We start from the raw sequence: 15111 nt of genomic DNA on the forward strand, positions 1-15111 counted from the left end.
ACTGATTAAAAGTCCTAACTTGATGTTTTTAATTCTTGTTTTGAAGTAGTAATTCAGGATGATGAAAATTAATTAGTTTTTTTCGTGCGGTCATATAACTTTTTTTTCCTTCTTCGATTGCAAAATTTACTTTTCTTTCTATTGGTTAAAGGCTGGATGATTTGAGGTGAGTTAAATAAGTTTTTGCCACTAAAATCTATACCTCTCTACATATAATAATAATAATATTGTATTATTTTTCATTAAGAAATTTTATAATGACCTTGTGCTACATAAGAATTTTTTCACTTAAAAATCAGACCATTTCATAGATCTGCTAAAGTTTAAAAATTGTCGACCAAGCATGATAAGACGGGATAAGGCTTCATTAATCGCTTTTTATTTGAACGGTACCATCCTATCGGATGCAAATAATTGATATCCTTTTATGTGGTATCATTCTTTTGAAAATTAAACTGGTATTTTCCATGTAATCCAATTCTTTAGCGATTTGACAAAATTTTATTAATTTAGTGTATATCCATGTAATTTAACAAGTGATTTTGAGCATGATGATTTCATAGTTTTTGATACACATGATGTATAGAAAGAAAAATAATTAAGTGACGTTTTTATTACTTTTGAGAGGATTGTCATATAAGATAACTGAAAATTGGGTGAAATCAAACATACTTAAAAAAATAATGATACAACTAAAATTTGGGCCCACTTCAACATAAAAATATTTAATTAATTATAGACCCGGTGCAACGCACGGGCATTTTGTGCTAGTTATCACTCATCTTGGATACACCAAAGTTGCCCCGTTCTCAATTTGCTTGGTCCTACTCCTACACCTGATTATTAATAGGCCCAAACAGCCCGACCCATCCAACACGATACCATCGTCTCCCCTTGGCCCTACACCTGACCATGGCGGCGCGCCGTACAACAGCGACCCCAGGCCGCCGGCGCTCGCCTCTCCTTGCCGCTCCTCCGTCTCTCTAGTATCCCTCCTTCGCCCCCCGCGTTCGCCGTCACCCAATCCCTGCTCGGGCTGCCGCGTTCGCCTTCCCTCCCTCCCTGCTCACCACCCGCCCGCGACGACAGTGCCGCCACGCCGGATTCCTGCTCGCGGCGCCCCGCTGACAAGTACGCCCTCCTTGCTCGCTCCCCGCAGCTGCAGCCGCGCCTCTCTGCTGCTCTGCAGTATTGTTGGTCTCCTATTTTTGTTCCCGTATTTGGCATGCTCTGTAGTATTGTTCGAGACGAGTAGCAAATTCAGAATTTTGCTGTCCTGCTGAAATTCTGTAGAAAATGCTGCTGACATGATACCAGTGAGTTGCTCAACTGCTGTCAATGTAATGCTGCAATGCTGTCAAAAGTGTTGCTCAAGCTCAAATGTTGTCAAAGTGCTGCTGTAAATCATGTGTGCATGTTGATCAACTGCATTCTCTCTTGCTATTTCCATGAAGCTGCTCCCATACAAAGCCGTTTTTTCTTACAGGGAGAATCAAATCATTTGAGGGTTTTCAACAAGAAGAAAGAGGCGCGTTGGTGTTGGCGCAAGAACCGGATCTTGGGGCAATGGCGGCCGCGCCTGTCAGCAAGAAACAGGTTCAGGCCCTGGGGACTGAAGGCTGGTCCAAGTGGTCCTCGCTCCAGGACGACCTTGTCCGCCGCATCGCCGGCTCCTTCCTTGCCTCCAACGACCTCGACCACTACATGTGCCTCCGTGCCGTCTGCCCCAGCTGGCGGTCCGCCACCGATGACCCCAAGGATAACGCCTCCAACCCCGTTTTCCACCCTCTCCGGTGGATCATCCTCGACGAGGTCTTCCAAGGCGACGATGACATGCGGATTCTGTTGAACACCCACACCGGGCGCTTCCTGCACAAAAAGCTGCCCCTGCTCCGTGAATACTATGTCGTGGCCACCACCCCCAGTGGCTTCTTTGTCTTGGCAGACAGGACCCCTCCTCACACCGCTCGTGTCTTCAACCCTCTCACCGGCTGCTTAACCTGTTTCCCATGGTCGGTGCCCCTCGAGGCGGGGGTCGCCCAGGTCGGCCATGACGACGGCTTGTTCTACCTCTATTTTCTCGGTGACTCATCTCGCAAGATTTACATCGGCTTCCCGGAAGTTAAATATTTCGTCTCTAGAGACTGTCAGCAATTAGCATACAATGCTGTCCGGGATGCAGTCCTAGGTGGTGCCTACCCACAACACATCTCTGTGCCCGCGTTGGTTGATGCGTTTGCTGATCTATTCGATTTTATGAGGTCTCATTCTGATTTTTTCAATTTTTTCTTGAGTGATCTTCCTGGAGATACTGAAAACAACATCCGGTTCCGGTGTTATGTAGTCGGTTTGCCTGCACAAGTTTTTCTGCACGTCGAAAGGGAAGGAAGAACACCCATTGTGTTCAAGATGAACACCGAGACAGGCAAGATTGAGCCTGTCAAGAGCGTTGGCACATTTACCATCTTCATTGGTTGCCACAGGTGCCTGACTGTGGATGCTGATAAGTTCCCTGCGATTGAGGCAAACTGCGTCTACTACACACAACACTTGGGTTCGTCGGCTCAAATCTGCAAGTACAACCTCAGTGACAAGAAAGTAGAGAGGCTCTCTGAAGTCGCTGAATTCGTGAAGGAGGACAAGCAGTTTGTCCTCGTCGCTGCCCGTCCTTTCACGATCATCCAGCTTCTCTGCAGCTACACAATCAACCGAAGGGATTCTGAACTGGCCTTGCAACAAATGGTACAGGGTGCCGAGCAATCTTGTTCCAACTTTGTGGATGGTGATCTTGATGGCTGACGGTGCTGCCCTTTCGCTAAGTTACTCTTCATATTTCCTCTCTAGTCTTTTGGTTTGTTAGGCCTTGAGATGTTCTGGCCAAGAAATAGGCTGATTCTCACTTGTGCTGGAACTACTACTGTAAGATGTCTTAATTAGGACATGGTATCAACCTAATGCTACATCTAATGTGCTTAATTATCTAGTGTGTCACTTCTCTTGTATTACTTCTTTGCAATTCAGTCTGCTGCTTAATTAGCTCCTGCATTTGCCTCGTTGCTCTAATTGGGCTTTGTTTAATTTTGCAATCTCCTGTTTGTAAGAAACAGATCTATTATTTGCTCACTGATGGTATGCGGAACTGCTGTATATTTCCTGGGATTAGAACTTGGTACGATTGCAAACTTTTCTTGTTTTACTTAGCATTGCCATCTAGTGCTTAATTTCTGGCAGTAGTAAATGTGGGCCCATTTTTTTGTCAGCTTCTGAATTTAGCTCCTGCAATTGGACTGTTAACATATTACAGTACCATGTCTTGCTGTACATATTATGAATGCAATCTAGTGCTTTGTGAATTTTGTAAGGTCTTGACTAAGCAACAAACAAGAGCTCAAAATTTCCTTGTAATGCTGCAACGGTAAGCACAGAACATTAGTTGCAAAATTTTCTGGCAGTAGTACATACATAGCTCTCACCCTACCTCTGTTAGAAGTGCATAGAACTGGGGTGCAGTATCTTTCTGTTCTCTGATAGAACATCGTGCCCTGGTTGAGCTCTGGTCGAGCTATAGTTTACCTTTCAGTTGTAGTTTTTTTTCGTGGGGCTAGCCTCAGCTTACTTTTAGTGTAGGTTGAATCCTTAGATAACTGTTGAATTTAGCTACTTCACTTGGATCATTGAACATTCTTCCATGACAGGTTCTTCTCCTTAGGCTCAATTTGTTTATTTTGCAATGCTGTGCACTGGGCAAGAAATAGTTTTAGATTTGCATTTCATTCCGTTATTCTAATGCTCCCTGACGTCAATATATGCTGCAGTTCCTTGTACTAGTTTTTTCTAATTTGTTCCTTGTATTTCTGGGCACAATTGTTGCAGAAACACAATTGTTAGGACGATTGTTGTTAAGAATCGAGGATGTGTTTTGTAGCTCATCATTGTTGCAAAGAGCTCGCAGTGGCTGACCTTTACATAGAGTGCGACCTGTTTTGCATCGTTTGTAGATTCTCTGCATAGATTGCATCCTGTGATGTTGCAACTGCAAGCAGAGAACAGTATCTGAAAATTGAAAGTAATGTAGACCAGTGGCTGATCTATTTAACAGCGGGTACATGCAGAACTACTATTTTTCACCCCAGCTATATAATTCCTTCTTCTTGTACTGCTGCATCAAGTGTCGGTTTGTTTTCCGAAAAAAAAAAGGATTGTTGTTGCTGTAGTTTACCATTCTTCATCTCGAACTGCTGCATCCTGGTGACCCTGGCCCAGGTTCGTGGGGGGCCTAGGTTCGGTGGCTTCTTCGGGTACTCACACGGGCGGAGCGTAGTGGAGACGAAAGCCCAATTCTGCTTCCCCTTTTCCCAGTCCGACCACCCAGAACCGAAGAGGTGAGTTGCGAACAGAAACAACACCGTGTCCGCCGCCTTCCCTGGACCCTGGCTGGCTCAGCCAATCGCTAGGTCTCCTCCCGTTGATCCCCTCCTCGCCCCTCGATCCTCCTCCTTGGCGCCATGCCGCCGCGATCCAACGCTGTGGGAGGCTGCTCCGACCGGCCAGGGTGCCCAGCGACCCCACCGCATGCCAGCAGCCAACTGCGAGAGGTACTCTGTATGTGTTTTAAAAAATCATTTTTTTTGGTTGTGAATTGAAATGTACTGGCAATTTAGAATCCCATGAATCCACTAGATTGCTCAACTGATGCATTTTTTCGATTTTGGTAGCAATGGGGAAGCAGGAGAGGGTGCGGTCCTTTTTTAAAAAGAAAACGAGCTGAAGAAATTTTTGAACTTGAACATACCTCCCTTCCTGATGCTATGGCCATAGGAAAATATTATTTCTAATTTCAAAGCTAAGAAGAACCGGAGAGCATTTATCTAGCTAGTTATAGGTCAGAGCGAGTTGTCTTTTGGTCAGTATATGCGGTCTTTTTCTTTTGGAGCATCCAAATTTACTTATCCACAATGTTCATGTATATTCTAACCAGTCATATATGTTGTATTTGCGTGCACAAGATACATGTGAATTTCCCCCCTTTTTATGTTTGTTTCATGTTTTCTTTTATGAAAATGGTCCCCTCTTGTATTTTGCTCACGCTCTGCCAGGCTGAGCATTATGGAGGCCATACTGGGCTCCGGCCCAGTATTCTCAAAGTGCAAAAAGAAAACTACTACTGCATCTGGCCCAAGCCCGTTCGTCCGGCCGAACTCGACTCGTCCTCTGTACTCAATATCGTTCTTGTCAGTATTCTAATAGTGTGGCGACAATTTCCAAATTATTTATGCGATAAGTACTTTATTACCACGGCCGCGGTAGAGCATGGATGTTGACGGTGCTCCCCTAGAAAAGCTGGCAAATCTTTGTTCTTTTATAGAGCAAATGAACGAGCTGGAGAATGTCGAGTTCGATTGGGCGTTTTTGTTCTTAAATCTTGTCTTCTTATTGTCAACTTGTGTAGCACAAAGCTATGCTATTTTTCTACTGATCCGTACATCGAAGTGGCTCCCTGATGAATCAGTTTATACGCAAGCAGAGAGTAATAGCATCATATGATTAGAACTACATCCTATTCCATGAAACCGGTCGGTACCCAAATCCAGAATAACACGAGATTTTAATAAGTCGAAACAACATCTATAATACCTTAGAAGCAAGCATTCAGTAAGTAAAAGAAAAACTCCCTTAAAAATCGGTAACACAAGATTATTGCTTTATATTACAGATTATTACATAATATCACATCATGTGTCATTTACGTATGTTTGCAATGTTCTTGGTTCCTTTATTGCAGTTAAAGTTAACATACTAATACATTACTCCCTTCGATCCAAACTAATTGACTCAAGTTTGTCTAAATATGAATGTACTTTTATTGACTACATATATCCATATTTAGACAAAGTGAAGTTAATTAATTTGGACTGGAGGAAGTAGTAAAAAAGAAAATGAGATATTTTTCTTCTCTGGACCTCGTCTAGTACTAAACAAGAAAGTAATAAATCGTATGAAATGGCCTAGCAAATACAGCACATCACTACATATTTGTCAACAACCTTCTATTAAAACAGTATCTACTTCTTTTACACTTTTCGCCAAAGATGGTTAGTCTTCCATTGTAGGGATGAGAAATGGAGCAAATACCAGGATGCGTAGGTGCACCCGTTTTCTCTAATATTGGAAAAAATGCTATTTGAAAATCTCAAAATTTGAAATAAATTTATTTGTGTGCACTGTTGATACTTACTTGTGTAAGCTTTCATAGAAAAATACACTTGTGTGTAGCATACACGGAAATAACAAAATATTCAAATGGCACTATAATGATTAGTTGTGTACTGTTCACGGTAATAGGAAATCCCATTTTTCACATTTATGTGTAGGTCACACATGGTCATTTTTTAATGCCAAAATTTGCACAAATAAGTATCAACATTGGATATACATGTGTGCATTTTTTCAATTTTTCTGAAACTTTGAAATAGCAATTTTTTGAATTTTTCATTATAGGGTGCACATGCACCTGGGTTCATATCCTCCACGTCCTGAGAAATGGTCATGTAATTGATTTGTATATTAGTCATCTTAAAGATATCACTAATCATTAAAATAAACTTAGAACGATACACTACACATGCGAAAATATTATTTGACAGAAAGAAGAGACAAAAATGAAAGTGCGGGACCACTATTCCAAAGACAACACACTAGTTGAGGTTAAGCTAGAAACTTCAAGATATTTATTCAAATGCTTAAGCTTTAAATTATGTAAGAAGGCATTAAAATAGATCAGTAGACACAAGCAATTATAAATCCACTTAATATATTTAAGAAGCACAAACTACCTGTCGTAGCATGGGAGTGGTGTTTTGGAACATGGGAGCATATGCTCCCTCTATTTTGAAATTCATCTTACACATATTTTGAATTTCAAAAAAATGAAACAAAAAATTCGCACGTACCTCTTCACGTGCTACACGCTCACAAAGTTGTTTCATAAAAAATGTACTTGTCATGTGACGTGTGTAAAAAAGACAAAACTCAGTGCTAAAAATAATGTTTTTTACAAGATAAATTTTCTCTTTTTTACATAGATCACAAAAAATATTAATTTTTCGTGAAACTTGACGAATGCACATATATTATGGAGATGTACATGTAGAATTTTTTGTCAAATTTTTTCGACAACTCGAAATATAATTTTTCGGTATAGGGAGCATACGCACCCGGGAGCCGAATTGAATTTCCGTAGCATTTTGTGTTTCTTAGTATAGATATTCAGGTAAAGCTAGTTTACTAGAAGATTTAATAATATGTTGAAGAGTAAAATAACAAGTTAAGAGATCAATTATGGATCATACCACTTAGAAATAGTTTGTTATCTGTTAGGATCATTAGTCTTCTAAAGATCTTCACAACTCCTTTTGTACTAGCATGACACACGTGTTTGGCTCGTATGCCTTAACAACGACATAGAAATAGTTTTTTTTAGTGGATATTGGTAGTCTTCATGACCATGTCCTCGAAATTATATCTCGTATAGATCATATGGTTATTAGTGATGGCTTGGGAATAGTTGTTTCACATGTGAATGGCATATAAAAAAACAAGACAAGCTAATATTATTTTTGCGGAACAAAAGTAAGGTTGAGTACAAAAAATATTCAGAAGTATGATAAACCACATTTTTTCCTAATATTTAGCAATATAATTAGATAGAAAGTTTAGAAACAAATAACAGAAATAGGTACAACCTTATTAGGCTAACATTGTATTAAGAAAAAGTAAACATTTATGACAAGGTATATTGAAACAAAAGGTAAACATGAAGGCCCAAAAAAGATGTCACGGGACATCGGGATGGTTCTTCCACCAATTTAACAGTCTCACAGTTGCAATTCCACTTCTCCTTAATTAGGGGAAGCAATATATTGATTCTATCACTCTAGATCTGCATGCCCCAATATCTTTAACATGACACCACTTCTCTATCATGGACGAGTTAAGCACGAAAAGTCGATTGACCGGTGCAATTTGTGAAGTTACTTTCTGAAAAACGTTGGGAGTTTGCTCTGTCACGAGTATACAGAACCAGATGCAATATGGTTAGATACGAGAAAGTAACATGGTTGTTGCACTGACAAAATGCGTCCCTGGTAATTGGTATGTACATTTATCGATGCATTTATCGATGCATGATGGAGCATCCAAAAGAGGGATATTGTTATTGTAATTGGTATGTAGTACACTTGCGACACCTTCGGACAACATCAAGGATTGGTGGGAATCGGTTGTCTACCACAATGGTACTACAAGAAAGTCGCTCATCTCGCTCATCATGGTAACTTTTTGGGAGATTTTGAACGAGCTGAATGCAAGGGTTTTTCATCATCTTTACTCCCTCCCTGACCACTGTGGTGTGTAAGGTGGGTGCCAAACATTTGGTGTCACTAATGCTGGGATAGTAGGCTTTTCTAGCCGAGCCTTGGCTCTCATTTCGATATGTAAATTTTCTTCTATTTAAATGAGATGAGGCAAAGTTTTTACCTCTGTTCTTTTAGAAAAAAAACCTAGTGCTTTCTAGTGAAGTCTATTCACATGTTATTTAAGGTTGGCACTTCGCAACCTCGTTGGCTCCTTTATTGCAACTCAAATTTTACAAAAGTAATTAATGATGTGCAAACGGATACTACCTTTTCGGAACTGTGTCAACTAAGCAACAACGCAATCATACGGAAGAGCCTAGCAGATCTGCTGGTACATGCAACAGCGCATTGAGATTACTGATGAACCAGAATTCTCTCCATTTCACTACCAAAAGAGAAGCCCATTTCACGTCCGAAAGAAGAACAGAGCTCGTAACCTTTAAACGCTGATGCCAGGAAGCAAATTGGGGAAAAGGAGACGCTTGAGATCGATTTGGACGCACCTTCATCCTAACACGAACATCCGTCCAGGTCGACCGATCGAAGGCACATTTTGCGAGAACTGAAGCGCGCAGAGTGCCAAAGCAAAAGGCGACCGAGTTCGCCATGTTTCAGATAAAACCTTATCGCCGTCCAATAAGAGCATCTCTAACAGAGCCCGTAAAAACGCGAACCGAAAAACCCGAGTTCAGTGCACCGAACTCGTGTTTACGGGCCGGAAAATGGCAGGCGCAGAACAGAGCCCGTAACGAAAACTGAAAAACAGTTCTGCGCCTGCGGGTTCCGAACCCGTAAAAGCAGGGTTTTTCATATGCAACACATAGAACAATGTATCTTAATTAATCAAATAATCATCCAAATTATTACAACACATAACTAATTGTCTGAACCAAAAGTTTTTCGGTTTTGGCCCGTTTACGGTCACTGATCGGCGCCGTTTTTCGCCCCGAACCCGTAAAACGGCGGTTATTTTTTGGTTTGTAAACGGGCTCTGTTAGAGTTGCTCTAAGCCTACAAGGAGGATTCGTTCCTTGCTTTCCCCGTTTCCCGGGCACCGCCGTTTATCTATTATAGTTGCTGCGGAGGTTCTTGTGTTCATCAAGGATTGTCGTGCTTTGGTCTTGAGGTGTGGTTGATTTGGCAGTGGTGCAGCAGAAGATGGGCACCGGCGCCAACCTTCAGCAGAATTAACTTCCCACGGTGGTTCAGCGAAAGAACACAAATGTCACCTTTCAGCCAAAGAACACCTTCAAACCAACAAAAGTTCAATAACCCCCGACCAAGGCTACAACCATGCAGCAGAACTATTCAGCATACAAGCGATGATGGTCCAGGAACCTCAATTTGGGGCTAGAATGGTTGCGAACCAGACCAATAAAAAGGACAAGGATTGATACGAGCATGAAGGCCAAGGTGAAGCCCAATTTCAGGACTCCACCTAGCTAGTTATCTTATTTATCGTATTTTATGTCTATGGTCATATGTGGACCAATTAGGGTTTTTAATGAGTTGAGTCAGTTTGGTTTGGGCCTGTCCAAATCAAGGTAGAGAGGCCCACTAGGGGCTGGTCGGCCACCCCCTCATATAAGGGTAGGCATGGCTAGGGTTTAGGGTTAGAACCAGTTTGAGTTTAGTCTAAACGCTATGGCGTGTGTGTGCTTGGTGAAGCATCCCTCTGGGGACAGCACCGCCGTTTATCTATTATAGTTGTTGCGGAGGTTCTTGTGTTCATCAAGGATTGTCGTGCTTTGGTCTTGAGGCATGGTGATCTCCATCACGTTGCTTACTGGATTTATCCCCTACTTCAGGTTGCGTTCCGCGCGTAATTGGGAGTATCTACTATCCCGGATTCTGGTTGTGAAAGATCGGGCAACAACTAGGAGGATCTGCTGGGAATCTCCTAATCATGTGGTATCAGATTTCTAGGTTGCTCATGGTGAAGTTTTGTTGATCGATCTCATCTAGATCTGTTTGCAATATAGCACTGAAAAAATCAGTTGCCAAAGTAGTATTGAAGTTTTAGGTTAATTTTTTATTGACGAAATAGCACCGTCAAAAAGGTTTCCCTTAGTTTTTAGTACTATCAAAAAAATAGCAGTGCAGTTCTACTTATAATTTTTTACTATTACTTTTAAATTTTAATTTTTTTGTAGTGCTATTGATGATTATTAATATGTTGGCGGAATTTTTGCAAAAAACAAATAACACTGCAGTTTAGTTATCACTCATTTGGATACACCAAAGTTGCTTGGCCCAAACAGCCCGACCCAACCTACACGATACCATCGTCTCCCCTTGGCCCTACACTACACCTGACCATGGCGGCGCGCCGTACAACAGCGACCCCACGCCGCCGGCGCTCGCCTCTCCTTGCCGCTCCTCCCTCTCCCTCTCTCTAGTCTCCCTCCAGTCCTGCGCCGCCCGTGTTCACCGTCACCCAATCCCTGCTCGGGCTGCCGCGTTCGCCTTCCCTCCCTCCCTGCTCACCACCCGCCCGCGACGACAGTGCCGCCACGCCGGATTCCTGCTCGCGGCGCCCCGCTGACAAGTACGCCCTCCTTGCTCGCTCCCCGCAGCTGCAGCCGCGCCTCCCTGCTGCTCTGTACTATTGTTCGTCTCCTATTTTTATTCCCGTTTTTTGGCATGCTGTGTAGTATTGTTCGAGACGAGTAGCAAATTCAGATATTTGCTGTCCAGCTGAAATTCTTGTATCAAATGCTGCTGACATGATACCAGTGAGTTGCTCAACTGCTATCAATGTAATGCTGAAATGCTGTGAAAAGTGTTGCTCAAATGTTGTCAAAGTGCTGCTGTAAATCATGTGTACATGCTGATGCTGATGGAGTGCATTCTCTCTTGCTATTTCCATGAAGCTGCATGCTCCCTTACAAAGACATTTTTTTACAGGGAGAATTAAATCATTTTAGGGTTTTCGACAAGAAGAAAGAGGCGTGTTGATGTCGGCGCAGGAACCTGATCCTGGGGCAATGGCGGCCGCGCTTGTCAACAAGAAGCCGGTTCCGGCCCTGGGCCTAGGGACTGAAGGCTGGTCCAAATGGTCCTCGCTTCAGGACGACCTTGTCCGCCGCATCGCCGACTCCTTCCTTGCCTCCAACGACCTCGACCACTACATGTGCCTCCGCGCCGTCTGCCCCAGCTGGCGCTCCGCCACCGACGACCCCAAGGATAACCCCTCCGACCCCGTTTTCCACCCGCTCCGGTGGATCATCCTTGACGAGGTCTTCCAAGGCGACGATGACATGTGGATTCTGTTGAACACAAACACCGGGCGCTTCCTCCACAAAAAGCTGCCCCTGCTCCGTGAATACTATGTCGTGGCCACCACCCCCAGCGGATTCTTCGTCTTGGCAGACAGGGCCCCTCCTCACAGAGCTCGTGTCTTCAACCCTCTCACCGGCTGCTTGACCTGTTTCCCATGGCCGGTGCCCCTCGAGGCGGGGGTCGCCCAGGTCGGCCGTGATGACGGCTTGTTCTGCCTCTATTTTCTTGGTGGCTCGTCTCGCAAATTTTACACGGCCGTTCCGGAAATTGAAAGTGTCTTCTCTAGAGACTGTCAGCAAAAAGTTTACAATACTTTCCGGGATGTAGTCCTAGCTGGTGCCTACCCACAATACATCTCTGCACCGGCGTTGGCTGTTGCATTTGTTGCGCTATCCGATCTTCTGAGTTCTCATTCTGATTTTGTCAAGTTTTTATCGAGTGCTCTTCCTGAATATGATGTAAACAACATCCGGTTCCGGTGTTATGTAGTGGGTTTGGCTGCACAAGTTTTTCTGCACGTCGAAATGGAAGGAAGAATGCCCATTGTGTTCAAGATGAACACCCAGATAGACAAGATCGAGCCTGTGGAGAGCGTCGGCACATTTGCCATCTTCATTGGTTACCACAGGTGCGTGACCGTGGATGCTGATAAGTTCCCTGGCATCGAGGCAAACTGCGTCTACTACACACAACACTCGGGTTCATCGGCTCACATCTGCAAGTACAACCTCAGGGACAAGAAAGTACAGAGGCTCTCCGAAGTCGCTGAATTCATGAAGCAGGAGAAGCAGTTTGTCCTCGTCGCTGCCCGTCCTTTCACGATCATCCAGCTTCTCTGCAGCTACACACTCAACCGAAGGGATTCTGAACTGGCCTTGCAACAAATGGTACAAGGTGCCGAGCAATCTTGTTCCAACTTTGTGGATGGTGATCTTGATGGCTGACGGTTACTCTTCATATTTCCTCTCTAGTCTTTTAGTTTGTTAGGCCTTGAGATGTTCTGGCCAAGAAATAGGCTGATTCTAGGTCAGATCACCTGTCCAATCTGCTGCTTAATCAGCTCCTGCATTTGCCTCGTTACTCTAATTGGGACTTGTTTATTTTTGCAATCTCTTGTTTGAAAGAAACGGGTTTATTATTTGCTCATATGTTGCCCAGGATTAGAACTTGATTAGATTGCCAAACTTTCTTGTACTTGTGTAATGACCCCTGGTGTCTATGCTTAACTAGTTGTACTGCTTCCACTTGCATTTTTAGTCTGTGACTTGTTGGGTTTCTGCGCATTTCTGTAAAACACAATTTGGAGCATGATGGGTGTGGAGTGCTCAGGATGTGCTTCGAAGCTCATCAATGCTGCAACAAAATTCTCTCTATGTGCCCACTTGTCTTGTTTTACTTCGCATTGCAACTCTAGTGCTCAATATCTGGCAGTAGCAAATGTCGGCCCATTTATTGACAACTGCTGAATTTAGCTCCTACAATTGGACTGTTAACATATTACAATGCCTTGTTTTACATATTAGCAATGCAATCTAGTACTTTGTGAGTCTGTAATGTCTTGACTAAGCAGCAAAGAAGAGCTCAAAAATTCCTTGTAATGCTGCAACATAGATCAGTGGGTGAGCTAGTACATGCATAGTTCTCACCCTACCTCTGTTAGAACTGCATAGAACTGCGGTGCAGTTTCGTTCTGTTCTCTGATAGAACATTGTGCCCTGGTTGAGTTCTGGTGAAGCTGTAGTTTACCTTTCAGCTGTAAGTTTTTTTGGTGGGGCTATCCTCAGCTTACTTTTAGTGTAGGTTGAATCCTTAGATAATTGATGAATTTAAAGTTTGCCTTGTACCATTGACATCACCAAACCATTCAGTTAAGATATCAATTTAACTTCTTTAAAAAAATCACCTTGTTCAGTTGGTAGATGATTATTGGTTTAGGGATCAGCTGTAAAATTGTCAGCACTAAGCAGAATTTCTATCAAGACCCAACATAAATCAATTTTATATAGACCGTAACAACACACACACACCATATGTCCAGAACAATTTTCGAGGTTAACCATGTGACTCTACAAGCCTGATAACGATGCCTATGGTATGTGTATTGAATTGCTCTTCTCATGTAGTCTTGTATTACTTCCTAGTAATCCAATCAGGTGTTTAATTTCTGCCAGTAGTAAAATGGTGGCCTAGTTTTTCCCAACTTCTGAATTTAGCTCATTCACTTGGATCATTGAACATTCTTCCGTGCCAGGTTCTTCTCCTTAGGCTCAATTTGTTTATTTTGCGCTGTTGTGCACTAGGAAGAAATAGGTTTTGGATTCACATTTCATCTATTATTCTAATGCTCCCTGACGGCTATATATGCTGCAGTTTCTTGTACGTACTAGTTTTTTCTAATTCGTTCCTTGTATTTCTGGGCACTAGCACGATTGTTGTTAAGAATTGAGGATGTGTTTTGTAGCTCATCATTGTTGCAAAGAGCTCGCAGTGGCTGACCTTTACATAGAGTGCGACCTGTTTTGCATCGTTTGTAGATTCTCTGCATAGATTGCATCCTGTGATGTTGCAACTGCAAGCAGAGAACAGTATCTGAAAATTGAAAGTAATGTAGACCAGTGGCTGATCTATTTAACAGCGGGTACATGCAGAACTACTATTTTTCACCCCAACCATATAATTCCTTCTTCTTGTACTGCTGCATCAAGTGTCGGTTTGTTTTCCGAAAAAAAAAGGATTGTTGTTCAGGTCGATTTCTTCAGAAGCTGTAGTTTACCATTCTTCATCTCGAACTGCTGCATCCTGGTGGCCCTGGTTCGTGGGGGGCCTAGGTTCGGTGGCTTCTTCGGGTACTGGCATGGGCGGAACGTCGTGGAGACCAAAGTGGGCTGCTGCCCAAGTTGCGAACAGAGACAACACGTGTCTGCCGCCTTCCCTGGCTGGCTCAGCCAATCGCTAGGTCTCCTCCCGTTGATCCCCTCCTCGCCCCTCGATCCTCCTCCTTGGCGCCATGCCGCCGCGATCCAACGCTGTGGGAGGCTGCTCTGACCGGCCAGGGTGCCCAGCGACCCCACCGCACGCCAGCAGCCAACTGCGAGAGGTACTCTGTATGTGTTTAAAAAAATCATTTATTTTGGTTGTGAATTGAAATGCACTGGCAATTTAGAATCCCATGAATCCACTAGATTGCTCAACTGATGCATTTTTTCGATTTTGGTAGCAATGGGGAAACATGAGAAGATGCGGTCCTTTTTTTAGAAAGAAAACGAGCTGAAGACATTTTTGACCTTGAACATACTTTCCTTCCTGATGCTATGGCTATACGAAAATTTTATTGCTAATTTCAAAGCTAAGAAGAACCGAAGACCATTTCTCTAGCTGGTTATAGGTCACAGCGAGTTGTCTTTTGGTTAGTATA

General features: G+C 43.1%; 2 protein-coding genes across 3 annotated transcripts; both read left to right on the top strand.

The window, feature by feature from the left end:
- Positions 1 to 867: 867 nt before the first annotated feature.
- LOC139830116 (uncharacterized) lies at positions 868 to 3147 on the top strand. Its single transcript, XM_071828568.1, has 2 exons — positions 868 to 1131; positions 1487 to 3147. The coding sequence occupies exon 2, from the start codon at positions 1567 to 1569 to the stop codon at positions 2797 to 2799; it is 1233 nt and encodes a 410-aa protein (XP_071684669.1). The 5' UTR covers positions 868 to 1131; positions 1487 to 1566; the 3' UTR covers positions 2800 to 3147.
- Positions 3148 to 10674: 7527 nt separating this feature from the next.
- LOC127345075 (uncharacterized) lies at positions 10675 to 12946 on the top strand. Of its 2 annotated transcripts, XM_051371486.1 has the most exons (3): positions 10675 to 10962; positions 11322 to 12324; positions 12430 to 12946. In XM_051371486.1, the coding sequence occupies exons 2-3, from the start codon at positions 11372 to 11374 to the stop codon at positions 12638 to 12640; spliced, it is 1164 nt and encodes a 387-aa protein (XP_051227446.1). In that variant the 5' UTR covers positions 10675 to 10962; positions 11322 to 11371; the 3' UTR covers positions 12641 to 12946. The 2 variants fall into 2 exon arrangements, with proteins under 2 accessions (XP_051227446.1, XP_051227443.1); XM_051371483.1 differs by having other exon boundaries at positions 11322 to 12946.
- The last annotated feature ends 2165 nt before the right edge of the window (positions 12947 to 15111 follow it).

This window comes from Lolium perenne, chromosome 3, assembly GCF_019359855.2.
Source record: "Lolium perenne isolate Kyuss_39 chromosome 3, Kyuss_2.0, whole genome shotgun sequence".
NCBI classification, from domain to species: domain Eukaryota; kingdom Viridiplantae; phylum Streptophyta; class Magnoliopsida; order Poales; family Poaceae; genus Lolium; species Lolium perenne.